At 48.6% G+C, this 24,676-nt stretch overlaps 2 protein-coding genes across 5 annotated transcripts in view; one reads left to right on the forward strand and one right to left on the reverse strand.

The window, feature by feature from the left end:
* The window catches only part of SRRM3 (serine/arginine repetitive matrix 3), an 89,232-nt gene that overhangs the window by 30,724 nt on the left and 33,832 nt on the right, over positions 1 to 24,676 (forward strand). For all 4 annotated transcript variants that reach the window (XM_089493259.1, XM_089493258.1, XM_089493260.1 and 1 more), the window contains 2 exons: positions 11,329 to 11,625; positions 19,241 to 19,342. In XM_089493259.1, the coding sequence (XP_089349385.1) occupies positions 11,402 to 11,625; positions 19,241 to 19,342 (326 nt within the window). In that variant the 5' untranslated portion in view covers positions 11,329 to 11,401. The remainder of the gene's footprint in view (positions 1 to 11,328; positions 11,626 to 19,240; positions 19,343 to 24,676) is intronic.
* On the reverse strand, positions 1,368 to 6,355 carry LOC149287088 (kelch-like protein 6). The gene is made up of 4 exons (XM_089493515.1): positions 6,298 to 6,355; positions 5,318 to 5,396; positions 3,964 to 4,191; positions 1,368 to 2,808 (listed from the first exon to the last, which is right to left on the reverse strand). Exons 1-4 carry the CDS (start codon positions 6,353 to 6,355, stop codon positions 1,368 to 1,370), a joined length of 1,806 nt encoding a protein of 601 aa, XP_089349641.1.

Consider the following 24,676-nt stretch of genomic DNA (forward strand, 5'->3'; position numbering starts at 1 on the left):
GTGCAACTGCAGCGCACAATGTGTACCCATAATGAACAATGCACAACCAAAATGCATCGTGCACAACTGCAGCGCACAGGGTGGAACCACAGCAAGCAATGCACAATGAGCAACGCACGGCCACATCGTGCAGTTTCAGTTTACGATGCGAACCCATAAGGAACAGTGTACAGCCGCAATGCACAAAGTGTAACCACAATGAGCAAGGCACAGTGTGCAACTCCAGTGCACAATGTGTAACCATAACAAGCGGTGCACAACCACCTTTCCGGAGTGCTGTAGTTATGTGTTATTCTGTAGCAGCGCTTTGGATTAGACAGCCCTTTTTGTCCCTTCCAGCTTTATGATTTTGATCTTAACTTACCGGTGGAAGGACAGCAAAGATGGAGCCATTCTAGCCTTCTTAGGAAGGGAATTCCAAAGCCTGGGAGCTGCCACCAAGAAGGCCTCCATCTCCCTTGTTCCCACTAAAGAAGCCTAAGAAGGTGATGGGTCTGAGTGAAGGTCCTGTAGAGAAGATCTTAGAACTTGAAGGGACTCATAAAGGTAGATAAGGTCCTCATACCCTCTCTCTTTGGGAACTTGCTGCCTGTCACTTGCGATTACCACCCTGGTTTTATTGTTTGGATATTTCTTTTCTTTGGAGTGTATTAGTGCAAGAAGAGCCTGGAATGGGCAGGGAGCAGAGGCTGCAGATATGCCTGAAGTAAATGCAAATCAATAATAGATGAAGAAGAAGGTGGCCTTTTTTGAGATCAGCCAGAGACACTGACCCCAGCAACCTTTCTGAAAAAGCCTTTCTTGCTATACTTACAACTAATGAGGATTTGAATTAGGTTCTGCTTGTGTCTGCTAACCAAATATCCCCACTGCGGCCATTTTAATCGGGATTGTCGGCTTGAACCATAGGATTTGGGAAGCCAGGGAGAGTTTTTCTGCTTTGGTTTCTGCAAAGGCTGCAAGTTCTCTCTCTCTCCTTGTTCTCCAGTTTCTCTGGCAGAAATGTGCTGCTGAAGTAAAGGAGCTGAGAGACCAAGCTATAAAACAAATCTAGTGTTGGAATAGAGGAAGGAAAGAGCTGGAGGAGAGTTGAAGCCCCAGGGACGTGTCCTGGGTGCTGTTCAACATGTTTATCAATGACTTGGGTGAGGGAATAGAGGGCACGCTTTTCAAATTTGAAGATGCCACCAATTTAGGAATGGGTATCTAGTACCCCAGAAGACCAGAGGACCCTCTGATGCCTTTGTCTTAGTGTCGCCGTAAGTTGGAAATGACTGGAAAGCACACCGCAACAAAAACTCTCATTTTAAAATCAAACTAATTAGAGGAAATTTTCTATATATATATTTTTTTAAAAAGGTAGACTGTCAGGCAGAGTCCTCAAGTGTCCGCTGCTCTGCCAACATGGTGGCGGAGCCCCTGTGAAAGACGGAGAAGATATTCTTTCTTGGCACTTTGAGTGGCATGCAACCAAACCCAAATGCCCCGTAATTGGGATCAGGTAAATCCGCTGCACAACGGGTCCAGCTTTCCTGACCAAACTCCCAGTAATGGATGGCACTAGAATAACGGTCGTAGCTGTCCCCGCCAAAAACGTAGATCCTTTTCCTCCAGCAGATGACGCCTGGGTAGGAGATCGCAATGGGAAGGGACGGGACGGAGACGTCACGGCTTGTCGTGCCATCTTGGCAGAGGCAGACACAGCGCTGGGTAAAGCGACGGCCTTCTTGAGTACCATCTCCAGTGAGCCCACCGATGACAAAGATGCAGTTGCCCAAGGCGATGGCGCTGGCCTCGTAGAATTCGAAAGCCACAGGGACCCGGGACCACTCCCCGGATACTATATCGTAAACCAGGAATCCTCGGTGTGGGGTTGGCAAGTCAGACTCCCCCATTTCCCCACCGATGAGATACAGTTTGTTTCTGAGTGTTGTAGAGGAAAAATAAGTCAACGCAAAAGGGAGGCTGGAGATGGCAGTCCATTCTTCATGGACCAGGTCATAACTCTCCGCACAGACCAGGCTACCTGAGTTGTCCCAACCGCCGATGACATACAGCTTTTTCTGGCAGATGAGAAAAGCATGTCCAGCTCGGGGGATGGACATAGAAGGGAGCTGGGTCCAGCAGCCTCCGATGGTATCATAGACCAGCAGACTGTCTGAATAAGAACCGTCTAAATGCTGCCCACCTGTGATGTAGAGCTTGTGGCTCATGGAGATACAACTGGGGCATGTCAAGGATTTTAGGTCGGGGAGCTGTTCCCATTGCTCAGTGGAAGGGTCAAAGAAATGCACATGAGAATCCAGCTCCTCATCTCCTACATTGACTTCGCTCCATTTTGGGAGCCCCACACATGCCACCCCTTCGTGGTACATGCCCCACCGTAGACCTCTGCTGGCCCACAGCCGTTCCTCCACATTTAGTTCCTCCCACGGGAGCCGTACGCACTCGTAAAATTCCTCTGTTTCGGCCCGGACCTCGGTAAGTTCCTCTGGGCTCAGGAGTGGGAGACGGACTTGATCCATCAGCAAGGGGAGCTTTGGGAAGCGGTCGGCAGGACGGTGCATGATCCAGCGGTGTACCGCCCGGTACACTGTCAGTTCAGAGTCCACCGCCAGGTTTTCCAAGGCGATGATGCCGACCAAGACGCTGAAGTCCAAAGCAAGGAAAGCCGCAAGCTTTGAGAGGTGCTCAAAATTGAAAGCGACGTGGCGGGAGGCCGGACGGAGGAGAGGACGGTGGTTGTGGGAGTGTGCCAGAATGTAAAGCTCCAGGCAGTTCTGGGTGGAAATCCTTTCCGTGAAGAACCTACAAAAAAGCGACAGAGGACAGAACTGGGCATTTGGGTGAGAAGAGGCACATCATACAGTTCAGGTACAAAGAGTCTCTCTACGTATCCCTTCCTGAGGATTGAGATCTGTCGGAGGGGCCTTCCTCTCTGTCCCATCAGTCGGGGATCCATTGTGGAAGAACATAGAAGAGGATGGCATTTTCTATTGTGGCACCTCAGCTGTGGCATTCCCTCCCCTTGGAGGCCCAATTGGTGCCAACATTGGGATCATTTCCCCGCCAGGTAATAGGAACCATACAATCCTAAATTAGAAGAGACCCCAAAGACCATTCAGTTCAGTCCCATTCTGCCATGCAGGAATACACAATCCAAGCCCTTCCATGAAACAAATTCATATTTCCATTAGTGTTCTTAGCTTTTATTCGGTAATGCCCTAGGTTTTTCTTGAGTGTCCTACATTTTGCAGTGCCTCGTCCTCCTTTGTGGTTAGGACATCTGGTCTATGGAGTCTAGAACGGCCCCCTCCTCACTGTCCTTCTATCATCAGGCAAAGACTTTTCTATTTATTCATTCTGCCAGGCTTTTAGAACTGAAAGCTTTTAACAAAGGGCTGCAAGGGCTGTGTTTGTTTTAAACTGCACCACTTTAAAACGCTTGTTTCCAGTGTTACGTTTTTGATATGGTTAATAGTTTAATTGATGCGGTTGTTTTGTATATTTCAGTTGTAGTCTTTTTAAGATGTAAGCTGCCTTCAGTCTAAGGGTGCATCTTCACTGTCGAAATGATGCCGTTTGACACCGCTTTAAGTGCTGCAGCTCCGTTCTGTGGAATCCTGGGGTTTGCAGTTTTGCAAGGCCTTTCCCCTTCTCTGTCAAAGAGTCCTGGTGCCTCACCAAACTACAAATCCCAGGATTTTGTAGGATGGAGCCATGTCAGTTGGAAGTGTTAGTGTGCGTGTTTGTTAGGGGGAAGAGAATGCCTGTCGATTTATGGTGACCCCACAGATTTCATGGGGTTTTCTAAGGCAAGGAAGACTCAGAGGTGATTTTTTCCAGGGTCTGCCTTTGCAAAGCATCCTGGTATTAATTGGCAGTCTCCCATCCATGTACTAACCACGGCTGGCCCTGCTTAGCTTCCAAGTTCAGATGGGATCTGGCGTGCGTTTGGGGTACCTGGTGATAACCTCTAGTGCGGATGCTATCTGAAGGCGGCTGGCTGCTGTGAAAAGTTCTTCAGCCTCTTCTGCCCGGAAGGTGAGCTCCCCTGTGTAGATGTAACCCAGCAAGGTCTGGAGGGAAGACGCGGCCAGATCCATCAACACAATTTCTCCTTCCCGAGATTCTCGAAAAGTGCTGGAGAACATGCGCTGGAAGTAGAGGCTGACTGCAGCCAGGAGGGTTCTGTGGGGCACAAGAGGATTGAGAGGAAGGATCAGAGTTTGGAGATGATGTGTTAAAAATCCATTTCTTGTCCTTAACCCGGGCAACAATAACTTAACCCTTAACTTGATTTAAACTAGTTTCATCAGGGAGAAAAGTAAGATACTACACTTGAGCAGTAAAAATGAAACACACAGATATAGGATGGGGGGAACCTGGCTGGACAAGACGACACATGAAAGGGATCTAGGCGTCTCGGTGGACCACAGGCTGAGCATGGGACAGCAATGTAATGCTGCAGCTGAGAAAGCCAATGCAATCCTAGGCTGCGTCAATTGAGGTATAGTGTTTGATCGAGGGAAGTCATAGTGATGGTATATTCTGCTTTGGTCAGACCTCACTTGCAATACTGCATCCAGTTCTGGACAATTCAAGAAGGACATTGAGAAGCTGGAGCATGTCCAGAGGAGGGCGGCCAAGTTGGAGAAGGGTCTGGAAACCATGTCTTATGAAGAGAGATTTAGGGAGATGCTGGGTATGTTTAGCCAGGAAAAGGTTAAGGGGTGACTTGTTTAGATACCTGAAGGGATGTCATGCTGAGGATAGAGCAAGCTTGTTTTCTGCTGCTCCAGAGAACACAATGGATTCAAACTATAGGAAAAGAGATTCCACCTAAACATTAGGAGGAACTTCCTGATAGTAAGAGCTGTTTGACAGTGGGGTATGCTATCTCCTTAGTGTGTGGTGGAGTCTCCTTCTTTGGAGATTTCAAACAGAGGCTGGATGGCCATCTGTAAGTTATGCTTTGATGGTGTATTCCTGCATGGCAGGGGATTGAACTGGATGATGGCCCTTGGGGTTTCTTCCAACTCTATGGTTTTATATGGCTGAACGGGGTTGGACTGGAAGGCCCCTGAGGGTCTCTTCCAAGTTGAGGGTTCTAGAATTGTATGCGCCGTTCAAACTAGCCAAAACCTGGAGTGCGTTTGCATCTCCCACTGTCATGGGAGCCCCCAACTCTTGTCCCACTGTTCCTGCTTTTGTTCTCTAGAGTCTCCTGCTTTATAAGGGATGTGATTCCCCCCCCCCCCTTCAAGTCAGTTTCCACACTGTCCCTTGGGACAAAGCGTTGAGTTGGCCTTTCTACCTGTGGCAAGGAAACCTTTTCCCATCTGCTACCAGGGTGACGTCGCAGAGCTGGTGAGTCTCATACAACCACTTGATACCTGTGGGGGCAAAGAATAGTTTTCCTAAGGCAAGGAGTAACAAAAACAACAACTACACCAATCTGCTTCTCCCCATGGATCGAGGCGCAGAACCACAACAATTAAAATACACATCAATTTAAAAGGACAAATAAGATATATATTAAAACTATCCACATCTAAAAGGTGCCTTTTTGGGAAGAGGGAGATATAAAGTCCAAATCCTTGGAGGACCAAAGTTTGAGATCCGCTGGACTGAGCCTTCTGAGAGGCGTTTCCATAGCTCTACTGAATCTGGGTAAACGGCAAACAGTGGTGTTTTGACTCTGAGGGAGAAGGCCATGGCCATTTGGGGAATCCAAGAGGGCCAGATTTGCTCTGTGGGCTTGAAGTTTCCCATCGTAGCCGAACTAACCTTCAAGGATGATGGGAGACATTGCTCAGGTAGCGGCATCAAAGTCAGAAATCAACAGCTAGTCAAGTCCATGCATCAGGACTTGTTTTCAGCTTGTTTTCTGCTGCTCTAGAGACTAAGACCCGGAGCAGTGGATGCAAGCTACAGGAAAAGAGATTCCAGCTCAACATTAGGAGGAACTTCCTGAGAGTAAGGGCTGTTTGACAGTGGAACAAACTCCCTCGGAGTGTAGTAGAGTCTCCTTCCTTAGAGGTTTTTAAACAGAGGCTGGATGGCCATCTGTCATTGGGGATGCTTTGATTTAGATTTCCTGCATGGCAGGGGATTGGACTGGATGCCCCTTGCGGTCTCTTCTATGATTCTATAATTGTAGGATTTGAGATGACTTTTGCTTCAGGCAGGAAAACATCTTGGGTCAGCCTAAGCCTGGATGGTGACCCCATACTGTTACAAGTGCTGGCAGACCCTTCAGGGATATAATTCTGGACAGCGAGAGGGGTTTCTTACCCTGTTTAATGTACTGCTTCAGAGACGGCGGACTGCTATGGATGATGTCTGGCTCCATTCCTCCACCCCTTGGGGACTTTGCGGCTGTGGCCAGTGAAGATGCCTAACTATGAAATCTGCAATCGCGTCAACCAAAATACAAAATATTAGGCAACACTGCTAGAATGTGTGTGTGTGTGTGTGTGTATATGTCTTGGTTCTTATCCATTCACACCCACATGAGTATAGTTTCAAGCCGTGGAGGCTTGAATCCATGGATAAAGAATCAATGGATAGGGAGAGCTGTATGTACTTTCCAGAAGGTTACTATGGGTAGTTTGGTTCTCTTCCTACCTCTTGGCAGATGTGACATCATCCTCAGAGGGAGCGAACGTGAGCTTTAATGGTGGAGGGTTGTTGAAACAGGCCCTTGACATCCCCTTTGTGGATGCTCCTACCACTAGGACCATTCCCCAGGCGCTTAGCAACCGCATCCTTCCTCCCGTCTCCTAGCAACGCAGTGCTAAAGATGGTAGACAATCACCTCCAGCCCATGAATGGGGCATTGCAGGGAGGACATGCAGGGCTTTCCCCTCTCTGTTGACACATGATGCTTTATTGTGTGTGTGTGTGTGCATGAATGAAAGTGACAGATCCCACACACACACATATTGGGGAGTGGGCCAAATAGTACAGAAGCAAATTTGCAAGATGAATTAGAGATCCACACCTTTCAATATTTTGAAGGATGCTTCAAGATGTCGCACATGAGTCCAAAATAGCTGCATCACTTTGGACAGTGCCTTCAGGGTTAGCCAGATAAGGAGGCTGCAATCCAACATCCCCACAACCCAGTATAAATACCTGCCTTGAGGAGTGATGCTCTGCCAACACACCGAATAGCAGTGTGCCAGTGGCTGGATGTCATTGTGCAAGTGTGCAATGAACAATCCACAACACACAATGCCGCCGTATGTGGAACTCCACCTCCGCTGTGCTCAGCATAATATGTCCTTTCCACTGTGATGAATATGTTTTAATTGTCTTTCTTATTATCAGCAAATATCATAAAACAAATTTGTCATGAATCAAACAGACTGATTTTGATTTGAAGGCATGTGGCAACAATTACTGTATGTTGTAAAGTAGCTTTGTTATGTTCAAGTATAATTCATAAGATCTGTTTATACCCATTGTTGACCTCTCTTGGAAGAACCAACCTGTGGCTCGGAGGAGCCATTGGTGCCACCCACCAGGGCTTTCCCCGGCTTCATAGAGGGCACCATCTACGTTGGTGACACATCGCCCGCATTGGGCCTGTGTGGTGCAACACCTCTCCAAGGTAATTTCCATCTAATTCTGAAGGAGCACTTAAACACCAGGGGGAAATATAAATACAGCTGTCTAACCACGTTGGCGTTGGCGCTGACTAGTCCCGTCTGCTATCGTGGCACGACGTGGGAGGGAGGGCAGCGAGGAGACTTGTAATTAAGCAATCAGCCGCTTAATGAAGGTGGGAGATAAGAGCGCTTGGGCTAGAATTACTGGCGGAGAGATGAAGGGCCAGGTTTGCGCCGTTCTGTGTGTGTGCCGTACGCAAAAACGGAGATGCACCTCACGCATCCTGGGGCGCGACGCTACGCCGCAGTTGTAGCTCCAACCCTGGGAAATCTCAGTTTGGACTACAGCTCCCAAAAAACCCCAGCTGCTCTTCTCTCGGGGATTTGAGGAGGTGTAGTCCGAAACGGTTGGTTTCCAAACTCTGCCAAAGCGGTGACCTGTTTTCTCCTGGTTTAACCGATCAATTTGATTTCCCATTCTGGAGAACTCAAATCCCCAAATGTCTGAGCCAAACCATATATATATATATATATATATATATTCAACTATAATTCGACCTCATGTATAAGTCAAGGGGCCAAAATGATGGATTTTGCTATGACCCCTGGATAAGTCGAGGGTAAAACTTAGGGGCATATAGCAAAGGATCTAAAGGATGAAACAAAGCAAAACAATGTCAAAGAACTTGCAAAATTCCAACAGACATAACTCTTTCTTCTTACTCTTAAGGCTGGATGGATGAGAGAGTAGAGAGGGTCAGTGCTTCACGTATTATACTCTTGCTTTATACCAGGAGATGGTTCCTTCTTTTAAATAAGAGTTAAGATACAGTACTTACATTGACCAGTGGATGAGTCAAGTTAGTTTTTTGGAGTCAATTTTTATTGACCTTATACATGAGTATATACCGAGTATTATTATTAACGTGCAGTTTTTTAATATGTTGTACCTCACCCTGAGTCTTGTGAAGAGGCAGTTAAGAAATAATAATAATAATGAAGATGGAGATGGAGATGAATTGAATTGATGATGATGATGATTTGTTTCTCCTCGAGGTTAAAGTGGAGTATAGCATGTTAAAATACCAAACACAGTTCAAAACACACAAACCCTCAGTTAAAATGCAATACTATAAAATGATTAAAATATATTCATGTACAAATTAAAAACACATGATTTAAAATTGACTGGATATGGAGCATTTTGGCCTTTTCCTCCAGCGGCGCCTTGTTTTGCCGATTACGTCACAAGCCATTCCAGGCCTCCTTTTGACGCCTCCAGTGAGCACTTACATGGGTGCTTTGGCAACAGGGATGCTGGCTTAAATTCATGTAATGAATCATTCAGCTGCAAGTGATCAGACACTTTAAAAGGCCTTGCAGGAGTAAACACCCCTAAATACAACATGGGATGTCAAAGACTTGAATTGTGTGTCCCTTTAGCCTGGTCTCCAGAGCCAAAGTCCAGCACTTGAACCACTACAACACACTGGTTCTGTTAAGAGAAGAGAAGGGCCTATTCCTAAATAGGTTTGGCACCATGGTGAAAACCTGGCATGAACTCCTCGCCCTACTGACATGGGAGCCATGAGCCCCGCTATAGAGAAGGAAATAGGAGGAGAGAACTAGAAAATCTAGGGAGGAGCACATGGGAGGCCATTGGAATGCATCACTGTCCAGGCCACAGATGTGAAGCGAAGACCCTATTCCTAAATAGGTCCGGCGCCATGGAGAACGCCTTCAGGGCCAGTGAAAACCTGGCATGAACTCACTGCCCTACTGACATGGCTGCCACGAGCCCCATGGATGTATATCCAGGGGCATTACCTGGAAACATTTATATCCCCTTAAACCAGGTTAGGACAAAGCCCACCGTGAAGCGGCCATTCTGCGGTATGCCAGTTGATCCGTTGCTTTGCAAGACTCAGAGATGATATGAGAGAAGGAGAAACCAGCCTCTCTCGACGCTGGCCGCTGCTGCGGTGATGAAGATTAATCGGAGACGACGGGCCACATCTGCGACGTGGCACCTGGCCGGCTGCGGAAAGCCGAGGAAAGCTGGTTTTCTAATGCGCTCATCGCGCCAGGGGTGCCCCAGTTGTTCCTTGCAGCAGCTTTCTCAGGATGCTGCCTTGGAAAGACGCCTGGTTAGAAAACAAAGGCACCGTTTTGTATAAAGCTAGCTTTCAGGTGGCAACCTCTGTCTCCAGAATGCCTAGATTGGGGTGAGGGGCCTCAAGAGGTGCCAACCCATCTGGTGCCCAACCAAGCTGTCCAAATTTACAATCCTGACTTTTAAAACAAGAATCAGATAAAGACCAGTCAAAATAGGCTGCAGGTTGCCCCAAATAAAGTGGTTTGAGCGTCGGACTATGACTCTAGAGAGCAGAGAATCCCAACATGGCAACCCCAAGAATTTCCTAAGGTTCTCTTAGGCCAGGAAGTCTCCGAAGCATTTTGGACCCGTTCCTTCTACTAAAATCTTGCCAACAGTACCTTGTATTCCTTGTCAGTCTCCCATCCAAGTTTTAACCAGAGCTGACCCTGGTTTGCTTCCAAGATCGAGTGGGATCTGGTGCCTTTAGGGTCTTTAGGCTGGCTGTTCTCTCTGTTTGCCTTCAAATCGCCTGTTGGTTTGTGGCGACTCCGTGAATGTTGTAGGTTTTCTTAGGCAATAATGACTCGGGGGGTGGTTTTGCCAGTTCCTTCCTCAGAAATACAGCCCTGAAGCACCTGGGTGGCCGGGAAAGAACAATCCTGTTTAAAAATAGTCTGGATTATGGCCTCCATATTCTAATTCTGTGAGCTGTTGCTATGCATTGTTTGGGTCCCTCCTTTTCCAACCTAATTGCTGTTTTATTTTGTTTTCTCCCTCTCTTACTTGCTTTGTGGCTGCGATCAAAGCCGTCACTCCCTGCGGTGGGTGGCACATTTGTTTATTCGATTGTTTGCTCAGCCTTTCACCTTCCCTCCATCCTGCCCTTCATTCCTGCTTTGCGATGGAGATCCTCCACCATTTCAATGTTGGGTATCTCCGCTCCAAAGTGTTTGCAACCTTGGGCCAAAGTTGGCACCTGCCGACACCTGGCACATCCTTGCGCTCAGGCCTTGATCGGATGTGACAGGGATCAATAGACATGCAACAAGGTGTGACAGGTGACATGCCGTCGCTGTCAGGATGGATGCCTCTGATTGACGACTGGTCACAGGATTGCGCAAATTTAATATTAGCATCCTGTATTCTTATCAAAATGTGCCAGGGAAAAAAGGGAGAGGGGCAGGGAGAAGCAGTGGGCATCATCCAACTGTTTTTGTTGGGCTACAGCTCCCATCATTCTTCAGTACTAACTAACCTAGGTGGGACTGTTAGGATTTGAAGAGCACAGACAAGAATAGAGTTGCTGCCGGATGCTTCCCACATCAGTGGGGCAGTGAATCCACTTCAGGTTTTATTTCAGACCAAACAGGTCTGGAGACCTGGGTTCGATTCCCTGCTCAACCCTGAAACCCACTGAGTGATCTTGGGCAAGTCAGACTCTCTCAGACTCAGAAAACGGCAATGGCCAACCTCCTTTGGACAAACCTTGGCAAGAAAACCCTATGATAGCTTCACCTTAGGGTTAACATAAGTTGGAAACAAAGTCACACAACAACAACAAAGTAAGGGGTATAGAAATAAACATGTGTGTGCTTTTTCTCTTCTCTGTTCCAGTCTCTGACAAGGGCCACGCAAAGGGACAGACCCTGGCGCATTCCCCGTTGCTTCCCCACATCTCCCAGCCTGCATGTCTGCCTGCAACAACGGCGCCAAGATGCCTTCTCCTCAGGAGGCTGCCAATGGCTTCTCCCAACCCAGCGCCTCGGGCACTTGGCACAAACCAGAGGAAGAGGTGAGACTGGTGGAGTCTGGCCTGGTGAAGAAGGCCCACCGGGAGATCCTGGACCACGAACGCAAAAGGCGGGTGGAGCTGAAATGCATGGAGCTGCAAGAGATGATGGAGGAACAAGGGTGAGTTACTTACTTTGGGACATGAGACATGTCTCGGTGTTGGCTGCTCACTTCCATGTCACAGGGGTGGTGGATCTATCCCAGGTTTTGACTAGAATAAAGGAACTTTCTGGGGCACTGAACACATTGAGGACCAGAGTTGCGCAGCTTGGCCAGCTCCTTTAAAACGGTGAACTAAAACACGGAGGCTGAATCCGCACTGCGGAGGTAACACACTTTGACATCATGGGTCCATGCTATGGGGATTTGTAGTTTGTAGTAGCGCCACAGCTCTCTTAAAGAGAAGACTAAACAAAGTGAGTCCATGGTGTCTGCTGAGGTTTGGTTCCAGGACCAAAATCTGTGGATGCTCAAATCCCATGAAATACAATGGCTTTGGGAAATGCTGCCCCTTATGTAAAATGCCAAATTCAAAGGTTGCCTGTGGGAATTTATATACGCTTTAAAATAGTTTCAAACCGTGGATGGTTGAATTTTCAAACCGTGGATGGTTGAATCCATCGATAAGGAATCCGTGGCTATGGAGGGCCGACTGTATCTCGCAAAACTTCCAGTCCCAGAATTCCATAGCACTGAGCCGTGGCAGTTCATAGAATCATAGAATCATAGAGTTGGAAGAGACCACTAGGGCCATCCAGTCCAACCCCCTGCCATGCAGAAAATCCAAATCAAAGCATCCCTGACAGATGGCCATCCAGCCTCTGTTTAAAGACCTCCAAGGAAGGAGACTCTATCACCTTCCGAGGAAGTGCATTCCACTGACGAACAGCCCTTACTGTCAGGAAGTTCCTCCTAATGTTCAAGTGGAATCTCTTTTCCTGTAGCTTGCATCCATTGTTCCGGGTCCTGTTCTCTGGAGCAGCAGAAAACAAGCTTGCTCCCTCCTCAATATGACATCCTTTCAAATATTTAAACAGGGCTATCATATCACCTCTTAACCTTCTCTTCTCCAGGCTAAACATCCCCAGCTCCCTAAGTCGTTCCTCATAGGGCATGGTCTCCAGACCCTTCACCATTTTTGTCGCCCTCCTTTGGACACGCTTCAGTTTCTCAATGTCCTTTATGAATTGTGGCGCCCAGAACTGGATACAATATTCTAGGTGGGGCCTGACCAAAGCAGAATACAGTGGCACTATTACTTCTCTTGATCTAGACACTATACTTCTATTGATGCAGCCTAAAATAGCATTGGCCTTTTTAGCTGCCGCATCACACTGTTCACTCATGTTCAACTTGTGGTCTACTTGGACTCCTAGATCCCTTTCACACGTAGTTTCATTCAGCCAGGTGTCACCCATCCTATATCTGTGCATTTTATTTTTCCGCCCTAAGTGCAATACCTTACATTTCTCTGTGTTGAATTTCATTTTGTTAGCTTTGGCCCAGCTTTCTAGTCTATTCAGGTCATTTTGAATCTTGATCCTGTCCTCTGGGGTATTAGCTATTCCCCCTAATTTGGTGTCATCTGCAAATTTGATAAGTATGCTCCCAATTCTGTCATCCAGGTCATTGATAAAGATGTTGAATAGCACTGGGCCCAGGACAGAGCCCTGTGGGACCCCACTGGTCACTTCTCTCCAGGATGAAAAGGAGCCATTGTTGAGCACCCTTTGGCTTCGGCCGGTCAACCAATTACAGATCCATTTAACAGTTCCTTTGTCTAGCCCACATTTTACAAGCTTGTTTGCAAGAATGTCATGGGAAACCTTGTCAAAGGCCTTACTGAAATCAAGATATACTATATCCACAGCATTCCCTTCATCTACCAAGCTGGTAATTTTAATTTGTTTCGCCTTTGGACTGGCTAACTAAGTAACCAGAAGCTAGATGGGAGTAAGCCTTGCAACCAAGCATAAATATAATGTCGAAAGGGCAGGCATTCTTGTGGTGCAGTGGAGGCTTCCATATCTACTCCAGGTTTTTCTAGCTTTAAAAGAGATCTCCAGAGGGATGAACATGTTCAGGGCTAATTCAAAGTCATAACCATGTTAGTCTGGAAAGGCAGCCTGCAAAGGGATCGTACAGCACCTATGAGACTAATTGAGAGAAAGAAGTTGGGAGCATGATCTTTCATAGACTTGAGCCTGCATCTTCAGATGCATGTGGCCCCAGTGTGGCCCTTGGGGTCCCTGCGTGTGCCGTGGGCCACCTGAAGTTTTTAGGGATCCCTACACAACTTGGACGCAGCATGTGAAAAGTCCTATGCAGTATTATTTTCCTTCCAACACTGCCATATGCTCCCCTTGCACATTCTAGGGAAAAACAGGCTTGGGTGAGTGCTCCAAAACAGCATGAAAGGCCATTAAAAGTGACCAAACATTGGTTCCTGTAATCCAGAAGATCACTTCTGGTCACTTGTGATGTAGCACAAGATGCGCTGTCACCATCTGCTGAGGTTCAAGCCATGGTGGCTGGCGACTTCCATAGTAGTGGGGCAGTGATTCCACTCCATGTTTTAAGCCGGGCATTAAATGTCTCCACCCAATTCCTAAATCAAGGATACCTCCTTTAAAGCTAGTGAGAACTTGGAATGGATCTATCTCCCCACCGACATGGGAGGCACCAAAGTCACTGGGTTCAATGAGCAACAGATGACCCTCCAGCAACTGGTGCGCGCTTACCCTTGTTCTAGAAGATGCATGTGCCTTTCAGGATATTCTGTATGACCTAAGAGCATTAAATAAAAACAAACCAGCCAAAAAGGTGGGATGACAGAGTGTCCCTACCAAATCGAGACAGTGGGCTGGTAGGCAATTCCTTCCCGCCTCCTTCCAGTAAGCCACTTTTTTCAACTGGGTAGACTGGAACGCAGACCTCCTTTTCCACGAAAGAGAAGGCAATCCCATGAGATAGGCCTCTGAGGACAGTTGCTAAAGGAGAAGGATTTGAAGACAGTCCAGTTGAAAGCATCTGATTCCCTTTCTCTGAATGGGTTTGGAGGAGATTATATCATGTTTCCCCCTCCTCCGGCTCTCTGCCGCCTGCTGAGCAGCCTTCTGCTGCCCGGATCTTCGGCGTGGAAATCCCTCTGACTCATTTGTCCCTTGATGCGCCAACCTCCTGCACACAGATTGCGTGCTTGTGTGCATGCAAACACACACATACAGGCATCCATTTAGGGACAGACCCAAAAGTCACCATTGCACAATGGAAGTGCTCTACTGAAACAGTGGAAGCAAAGGTGGGCAGACTCCACGTTCCTCTGTGCTTTGTACGTTGCAACTGGACATTGTGCATTGTGTGTTACAGTGCTCCACTGCAGTTTCACATTGTATATTGAGCATAATATAGGAGATTATTGGTATCTGTCATGCACAGTATACAGCATGCCCCCATGCATCATGAGCGCCTGGTATAAAACAGGATTTAAAAAATGCAAGATCCTTGGTAAGGTTTTTGGACAATGCGTAGAGGTCATATCCAGCATAAGCAGAGCTACACATGTGAGACCATTGTTTTTGCAGAACATGGGGTGTGGTTGCACGTTGTCCCTATATATTGTGCATTCCTGCATTGCAATTGCACAGGGGGGTTTCAGTCATGCGTATTAACCGCTGATCCACAGAGGTTGCACTACATTGGTATTCGCAACATTGCTGCTGGATATTTACACGATGCTGTGGCGAGGTCGCCATTGTCTTTAGCTCACCCCATTGTTTCACGCAGATGGATTCAGAGGTCTGGGGTTAGATTCTCCGCACACAGGTGTGCGCACAAACACTGCACACTTGCAGTTAAAAAAAACGCAAGGCTTCCTTAGAGCAGGAAGAAAAAGAGGCCAGCAGGCAAGTCCACAGCAGGCGCTGGGCAGGATGTGGTGGATTTAATTGGTGATGCACTGCATTGATGTGCTGAGCATAGCTACTCCCCACAGAGTGCCAGGGAGAAAGCGGCTCCTTCTCCTGCATGCTTTATGATTCAGCGTTGCCTCCTTTTTTATCTCCTTCCTCAAGAACTCCATCTGGAAATAAATAAATAAGGAGAACCACTGAGGCTAATGAGAAAAGGGGCCATCTGCTCTGTTTTCTATGCCCAGTCCGATGACGTCCGGCATGCATAATGCGCTATGGCAAATATCTATCTTCTTTCCCCCCATCAGTTCCTCTGTTCCACGTGAGACTGATTTGTTTTCCCTTTCAAAACATCTTGCAAATAGTTATCTAGTTATATACGGTCGGCCCTCCTTATCCACGGATTTTTTATTCACGGATTCAAGCATGCATGGCTAGAAAATATTCCCAAAAAAGTATAAATTCCAAATGGCAAACCTTGATTTTCCCTTTTATATAAGGAACACTATTCTGCTCTGCTATTATATTTAATGGGACTTGAGCGTCCATGGATTTTGTTATCCACGAATGCTCCTGGAACCAAACCCCAGCAGATAACAAGGTCCCTATGCATCTAAAATATACTGAACCTATACATTATAAAGAACAGGGGTAACAGAAGCGAGCAATTGTAATGATTCAAGTAACACAGGCCAGAAAGACATTGCGAAGCCCAGATAGAGTTTATATAGATACCATTGTTTAGTTCTAAAACGAATCTCACCATATAATCTATGTCATGAAATATAAGTGGTATTCCCATTTGCTTTGGAGATACCATTAGATGCACATGTGGAAGAAGCTGAAACGGATCATAAGGCCTTCCTTCGTGGTCAAGGTAAAATTTGAACGCAGGTCTTCCCAGCGCCTTTAAACCAAGCCTTTCCAATGTCCTCGCTCTTCCGGGACTCACAAGGCGCCTCCTCCTTCTGTAGTCAGAGTTTTCTCTCCTTCTGCCTTACAGCCGAGGAATTTTGATGTATATTTCAAAAGGCGACGCTTTCACAAGCCTGTTCCTTCCTGCCTTCCCTTCCTTTCCGCGCTTCGCCAGCTCCCTTTTATCTGACAACCGTCCTGAAGCATCTCCAAAGCCACAGATTGTTTTCATGTTGCGGGTGCCTTCCCCATGCGACGCTTCAGAGAGACGGCATGGAGAGAGAGAGAGACAGGAGGAAGCGCGGGCCGAGATTTTCTCGCCATGCGCTGCAACTTAACAGGCTTTTCTCTACTGTGGAATTTGTTTTATTTTGCTTTTTCACCAGAGCTTGAGTAGGAAGGGGAAAAAATCAGAGAATCCTCCAGGATCAATCTGCCATAGACTGTTGATTGTGATGGTCGAATGACACCTCCGAAGATGCTAGCCATGGATGCTGGCAAAATGTCTTCTAGAACATGGCCACAGAGCCTGCAAAACCCACAAATAGCTATGGACGCCGTCCATGAAAGCCTTCAACTTCACGAATGAAGCCTCCATATGCAGGTGATGTCTGCTCAGGTCCAATGGCAAAGATATTACAAGAGGGTAGATTTTGGTTGACCTACGCCTAAAATGGCCCAGGATGGATCCCAGAATGGTGAAAACGCTCCCATGTTCACTACAGGCCTCTGGGGGGACTGAGGCAACCTTTTAGCCTTCTACGGTTGGACACCGCAGCGAAGATCATAGAATCATAGAGTCGGAAGAGACTCCAAGGGCCATCCAGTCCAACCCCATTCTGCCATGCAGGGACTCTCAATTAAAGCATCCCCGACAGATGTCTATCCAGCCTCTGTTTAAAGACCTCTAAAGAAGGAAGTCTTTGGAAATCAACATAAAATGAGAATGGAATTTTTCATTGGCTTGGATACTATATCTCTCAGAAAAACTACCATTTTTTAGGAGCGTCAACTCCCATCATTGTGCGGGGATCGAAAAAGTAACTATCATTCCCTGTCTCTTTCCCTCCCCGTGGCGTACATGTTCAAGCCGTGCTCTCTCCCACAATGAGTCAACTCTGTGCCGCTCCGAACATGTGGCTGCGCATCGTTTGAAGCCAGATGAAAAGGAATTATTGATGCCCTCATTACTTGAGCACCCGCGCGCACCCCGGGATGCTCCCAAGGGGCCAGAAAACCAGAAGAAACACTCGGCGTTTTGCAGGATCGTGAGGCACAGCCTAAATGCCAAGCGAGAATTAATCCCCCTCCGCATATGTACAACGGATGGGCGCTCTGGAGCAGAGGGCAAGGTTTTAGCCTAGGCTTTAAATAATAATAAGAATTATTATTATTATTTCAGATGCTGCTGTCGAAACCTCAGGAATAAACCCTTTTAGAACATGGACATGTAGCCCGAAAAGCCTTCTAGAGCATGGCCATGTAGTCTAGGAGCGGTTGAAGAAACCCATTGCTCAAATAGACATTCAGCATCCTGCTCGAAATAAGATTATTTTAATCTGATTTTACTTGCTTTATTATAATGTTGCTTTTGTGGGTTAGTTTAAGGTCATCGATAAGGGGATTTAAGCACTGATTTATGTAAATACCTATGTACTTTGCTCTATGTTGTAACCCACCTCGATCCTTTTTGTTTTTTGGAGAGGTGGGATATAAATTAAACTTATTATTATTATTAATATTATTATTAAGGCAGCTTGACGCCACTCATAACAGCCATGGCTCCATCCTACAGTGTCCTATGATTTGTAGCTTGGTGAGACACTGGCACTCTGGCAGAGAAGGCTAAAGACCTTGTGAAACTACATATCTCAAAGAGTTGCCTAAGGTAATACAGTTCTTTCAGATCTTTACAGGGGTCAGTCGGTGTCGGCGGCGCATGAAAGCAACATGTCTGCTTGGAGGGTTTATTTAGTTATAGCAAAAAGGAAAGAAACATGTGAGGAGGGGATAGAAATATAAATCAAGGAGGTGTTGACCCAGACCCACTCCAACACCTGGCCCTATAACTCAGCGTTAATGGGCTGCGGAGGCCACAAAAGCCTGGCCGAAATTGTCTCATAAATACTCGTTTGGGGCTTTTCAGTCCGTCACAAAGGGAAGCCAAAGTGGCCATTTGTCAACAAGGGCACATTCGAGGGATAAAATACGTCGCCCTGAGAGGAGTTTTTCTTTCGGGTTCCCATTCGGTTTTCTTTGGTTTTCCTCTGCTTACAACTTCTCCCATCTTTCTCAGCTGTTCTTATGGACAAAGGGACCTTTTTTGGACCATCACAAGATTTGAAGTTTAAACGGGGATGATTGCATGAAAGTCATGCATTCGCGATTAAGATTTTTGTACGACGTGGCCATTAAACTGCCATTATTCCCGGGAATATCCCAGGCAAATGGCGCAATAGTGGCAAAGGTTTTCACATGACGTTGCGATGAAAAGAGATCAAAGTGTCATTATCCTGGGAATAACCAGGCAATAAACAGCAGCGAGTGAATGATTTGCTGCTGTTTATTGCCTGGCTATTCCCTGGTTATTTCCGGGACGATGTGTGAAAATCTTAATCGCATTTTAATAGCAATTGCATAATGTTTATGGGATAATCCCTGTTTAAACTTCCAATTTCCCCCCGTGTGATAAACTCCCAAGTTGTGGTTGTTGTGTGCCTTCAGGTCATTTCTGACTTATGGTGACCCAAAGATGAGCCTTTACATTAAAGCCCATCTTTGACCATTCAGTGTAAGGAGCACAGAGAACTTCAAAATGGACTCATGTATGTGGAGCAAAGCTATGGGAAAGAAACCGACCCTGATTATCTTTCCCTCTCTTTCCCTTTCTCCTTTGTCTCGCGTTCCAGGTATTCTGAAGAGGAGATCCGGCAGAAGGTTGGGACCTTCCGGCAAATGCTGATGGAGAAGGAGGGTGTGCTCACCCGTGAAGACCAGCATGGACGCCACATGTGAGTAGAGACCGGTTGCCCTGCGAGCAGAGTGTGGGTCCATTTGACTGTATCCCTTCATATGGTGTGTTCGTGTGTATATTGTTGCGTGCCTTCAAGTCACTTCCAGCTTATGGCGACCCAAAGGTGAAGACCAGCATGGACGCACTGTGTTTTCTGCGGCTGAAATTGCGTAACTTGCCCAAGGTTACCCAGAGCGGGAAATCGAACCCTGGCCTCCTTGTAGTCCAACAGTCAAACCATAACACCACACTGGTTCTATTGATCGATCGATTTCGATTGATTATCTCTCTCAAGGGTGAGGACCTCTTTCAGTCTGAAATGTTCCGCTTCAGAGACGTACTTAATCTAGACATTGACCATAGAGTCATGCTGGAGGACCTAGAGATTCCCAAACTCTTATCTGGACATTTATAGGTCCTCCAAAGTGATTCTATCGTTGCAGATGTTGACGACAGAGTTGTGCTGGAGGACCTAGAAATCCCTAGAGAGGTGTTCTCTTTATCTGTTTGAGGACTCATGTCTGAGTCTTTTTGGCCATCCATGATATCCTCAGCACTCTTCACCACATCTCAGATGAATTTCTTTTCTTTTTCTCTGCCTGCTTCGCTGTCCAGTTTTCACATGGTAATGGTGAATACAATTACTTGGACGTGTCTAACTTTAGCACTCAGTTGTATATATCTTTACTCTTTAGGATCTTGTCTGGTTCTTTCATGGCTGCTCTTCCCATATCTAGTCTCCTTCTGACTTCTTGTCTGCAGTCTCTGTTGTGATCCAAGGTGCAGGAACTCTAACTGTTTTGATTTACTCACTGTCTAGGTTGAATTTATATCAGTTCGCTATGGCCAAGGTCCCATTGCATTGCTATAAAAGGGAAATTCACATCAGTGGGTGGCTAGCAGGAGAGGTGCTCTCAGGAGGTCTCCTTCTGCTTGGAAGAAGTAGGAAGAGAGGACCTCAGAAGCATTGTAGCACCATGTATAGATAGATATATTTCAAACGTGAACTGGAGTCACTGCCTTGCTGACCCTGACTCCTTTTTGGCTTCTTTTAAAAAGCAAAGGAGGTGCACTGACACCGGCTGGGTGCCTCTTGGTTTGCGTTTTCTTTTGGGTCCCTGGTGCCATGTGTTACCTTCCTGACGGATGCCATGGTCCCACCAGGCAAGCTGTAACTCTGCTTTCTGCCCACTTGAGAGGAGAGATCCCCTCCATTGTTCACGCTCCTCCGCTTCCTGGGCTGACAGTGATTTAGATTCGGAGTGCTTGGCAGCCCAGCAAACGGAGAAAACTGCGTGTTATAATCCATCATCCAGGGCAATGTGGCTGCAGAGAAGGAGAGAGAAACCACGTCGGTCAGGACTGAAATAGACCAGGCTGAGTCATTGAATATTTAAGACCTCTTTCAGGAGTAACTCTCAGGAGAGCTCGGAATAGTCCTTTTTGCCAGGCTGCTTCTTCTTCGTGGTCTCTGCGAATCATACAAATGGGTTTCACTGCGCCTGCGCAGTGCTGTTCGGAAACTTCTAGAATCACTGGGCAAAGTTAACTTTGCAACATATAGAAACTTTTTGGCGGTAACTCCGCCCACCCGTTATAAGGCCCCTGTCTTCCCGCTCTTTCCCCAGTTCCTTTTTTCCGCCGTGCTGGTTGCTGTTTGGAACTTCGCTCTTGCTAGCTTGTTGGATCACTGGTTCTATTTGACTCGGACTGTTTTTCTGGATTTTGGCTTCTCTTCTTCCCCCGTGCTTTTGACCTCGGACCGTCTACTTCGATTGAATTTCGGATCTCGTTTTGGCTCGTCGACTTCGACTAACGATGTCTCCTCCGTTCAAAAAATGCGACGTCTGTGGAGGAAAAGTTCCTGTACAGGACCCGCATTCTTCTTGCCTGCTGTGTCTCGGCCGGGACCACGACCCCAGGGCTTGCAGCCTCTGTAAGTCTATGTCTTCCCAAGCCCGAAAGAACCGGGAATCGCGGCTGACGTCCGCCATAGCCCAGGGCAAGATTCGGGAGGGGAACCCTCGGCCTACCTCGGCCCCCTCGACCTCTTCCGTGGCTCCTTCTCTTTCGGCCCGTGATGGTCCGGCCAGTGCACCTCCCTCTACTTCGCTGGTGCTGGATTCGGGGGTTTCCGACGCCGCACCCCTTGTGGCCCATGGCTCCACTAAGCCCAGTGCCACCTCCAAGCCCGCTAAACACCCTCATAAATCGGGTTCCTTGGGCTCTGCTGCCACCTCTGCTCCACCTCGCGAAGAAGGAGCCCCCTCCGAGCCGTCGGGGTCATCCCACCGAGCGTCCTCCGACCACAGGTCCCATAAGGCGGCTTCGGCGACTTCGTCTAGCTCCAAGAAGTCCAAGTCCAAGTCGGGCTCATCTGGCCGTTCCAAGCCCTCCGAGCCGGATGACTCCGTTTCGAGGCGGGCCGCCTCCGAACCCGATGCCTCGGGCCCGAAGGAGCCTTCCTCCGGGAAAAAGGATGGAGCTGGGCAGGTGGCTAGAATTTCGGAGTCACCAATTCTCTTTTTTCCCCCGGATGCACCTGCTCGTCCTAAGTCGGGCAAGAAGAGGCATTCATCGGTCCCAGCTGCGACCTCTGCCTCCCCCAAAAAGGCCAAGTCATCTACTGGTCACCCGAGTTCCAAGTCAGGGTCTCCATCCAAGAGACTGGCCTTACCCAAGGAGACTTCTCGGCCCCGCAAGGCCCAGCATCAGGACCAGCTTCGGGACCGCCCCCGTCCCGACTCTCCGGTGCCGATTGCATCCCTCGCCACGCCGTCCGTTGAGGTCCACTCTCCTGTGCGGGATCGTGACCATGACCGTGGGGCCGCTGTCCAATCCTCCCTGGTCCAAGATCCGTCATCTTCGACGGCTCTTCCATTTATTCTTTCGGAGGATGAGGACCCTTGTGACCTTCCAGCGAGGTCTCCTTCGCCTGCTCCGCGTTCACCGGCCCGGGAGCCCGATGATGTGACTTACTTTTACGATTCGGAGACTGACCAATTCTTTTTGCCGGTCCCGAGAGAGGTCGCCTTGGCTAAACCTCCGTCGGTTCGGGACCCCACCCGGAAGCAAGACCGTGCTCGTGGCCACGATCGACACCGACCCGAAGAACGGGCCGACCGACCGGGACCTTCCTCCGCTGCCTCCCGATTACCCGTGACCCGGCCTTCTACACATGCCAGACCTGTGCCTGCTGTCGACCTGCTTTCGTCTGACTCCGAACCGGAACCCGTCGGCTCTGATATCGCCTCGGGGGATGAAGAGTTAGCTCGTGATTCCCCTCAATTTCTGCATCACCCGGAGGTAGCCTCCCCGACGGATGATGTCAGATCTTTTGCGGAGCATGTCATCAAGATGTCCAGGGCTCTGGACATCGAGCTCTCATACCCTGAAGAGGAAGCCAGGGACCCGGTTGAGCGCAGGGTAAGGGGTCGGGTCCATGCGACACCCTCCGTGCCATTCCTGCCGTCTCTGGAGACTTTGGTCAAACGCTCCTGGGATGCTCCCTCTTCGCTCCTTGGCCCGCCGCGTAAGATCGAGTCCCTCTACAGGGTTTCGGCTCCGAACTCACCATGGCTGACCTCACATCCTCGCCAGAATTCGGCCATCGTCGAGGGCTCCCAGCAGGTATCTACTCAGCGTCAGGCGGCGTTGCCTATGGATAAGGAGGCCAGGAAGATTGATGCCCTGGCTAGGAAGGCGTACGCAGCGGCTGCACTGGCGGTGAAGGCGACCAACTACACTGCCTGTATGGGCGCCTACGTCCAAACCCTAATGGAGGGCATCTCCCCGATTGTGCCGGACGTCCCGGATGGGATCCAACGGACTTTGACCGAAATCAGGGATGAAGCCCATTCCATTGGCGCCTGGCTCATCACGGCGTCCAGGAATGTCGTTGAGTGTTCGGGCAGAGCCATGGCAGCATCACTCGCCCTGAGGAGACACGCCTGGTTGAGGGGTTCGGACCTCAACTCCAGCGTTAGAGCCACGATTGAGGACATGCCCATCGATGACTCAGGCCTGTTCCATGCCGAGACGGACGATAAGCTTAATCGTAAGTTCAGGCTGAAGGCGGCGGCAAAAAAACACGGTATGTCGGCCCCCGTTCCATCTCCTTTCCGCAGGCGATTTCGCCCTTGGCAGCAGCAACAGGGCCAATTTCATAGGTCCTCCTATCAGGACCGCCAGTTTCATCAACAGGGCCCCCAGCGCCAGAGGTACCCATCCCAGTCCTCTTCATCATCTGGCCGCCGTAACCAGTCTTCCCGGTACCGTAAAAACCGCCGGCAAGACCCCGACCAAGGCAAGAAGAGGGCATGAAAACCTCCTGCGCACTTCGCCTCCCCTCTGTATTTTCTGAACATCCTTAGGCCCTTTACCAACGCTTGGGCCTCTATTTGTTCTGACTCCTGGGTACTAGACATTGTCTGTAGGGGCTACGCCCTCGAGTTCGAAGAGCTCCCGCCCACCGGAGCTTTCATTTCCACCCCCCCCTCGGACACCCTTCTCGACGAAGTGCGCGCTTTGCTCCTCAAAGGGGCGATCTCTCTATTACCCCCCGAACACTGTTCCAGAGCCTTTTTCTCCAGGTACTTCACGGTACCGAAGGCAGACGGCGGCATCAGACCCATTTTGGATTTAAGACAGTTGAACCTCTTCCTCGAATATCGCCGGTTCCGGATGGTAACTTTGGCTTCCATTTTGCCTCTTCTATACCAGGGCTTGTGGTTCGCAACGGTCGACTTGAAGGACGCCTACTTCCACATTGGAATTCGGGAGTCCCACAGGAGATTCCTCGCCTTCGCCGTCGGCTCCACCGCATATCACTACAACGTGCTCCCCTTCGGCCTGGCCACGGCCCCACGGGTCTTTACAAAGTGCATGGCTCCGGTGGTGGCATACCTTCACCAAAGAGGCTACAGGGTCTTCCCCTATCTGGACGACTGGCTATTTGTCGCCGATTCTCAACAGGATCTCCGAGAGGCAATCTCATTCGCCTTGCGCCTGTTAGACTCTCTCGGCTTGGTCGTCAACAAGGAAAAGTCCCACTTCATTCCGGCCAGGCAAGCCAAGTTCATCGGAGCCATCCTCGACTCCGAAAGATGCTCCGCTTTTCTTCCCGCGGACCGCTTCCAAACACTAGTGGCATCACTGAAACCTTTCATTTCCCACAGAAGGGTGAGGGCCAGGGATGTCCAAGTTGCCCTGGGACACATGGCGTCAACGACCTTCGTGACACCGTGGGCACGGCTTCGCTTGCGCCCGCTGCAGTCCTGGTTCCTCTCAGTCTTCTCTCCGATGGAAGACCCTCCGTCAAAGTGGCTCACGG

Source organism: Sceloporus occidentalis, unplaced genomic scaffold (genome assembly GCF_023333645.1).
Source record: "Sceloporus occidentalis isolate IW3139 unplaced genomic scaffold, rSceOcc1.0.p SCAF_64, whole genome shotgun sequence".
In the NCBI taxonomy this organism is placed as follows: Eukaryota; Metazoa; Chordata; class Lepidosauria; order Squamata; family Phrynosomatidae; genus Sceloporus; species Sceloporus occidentalis.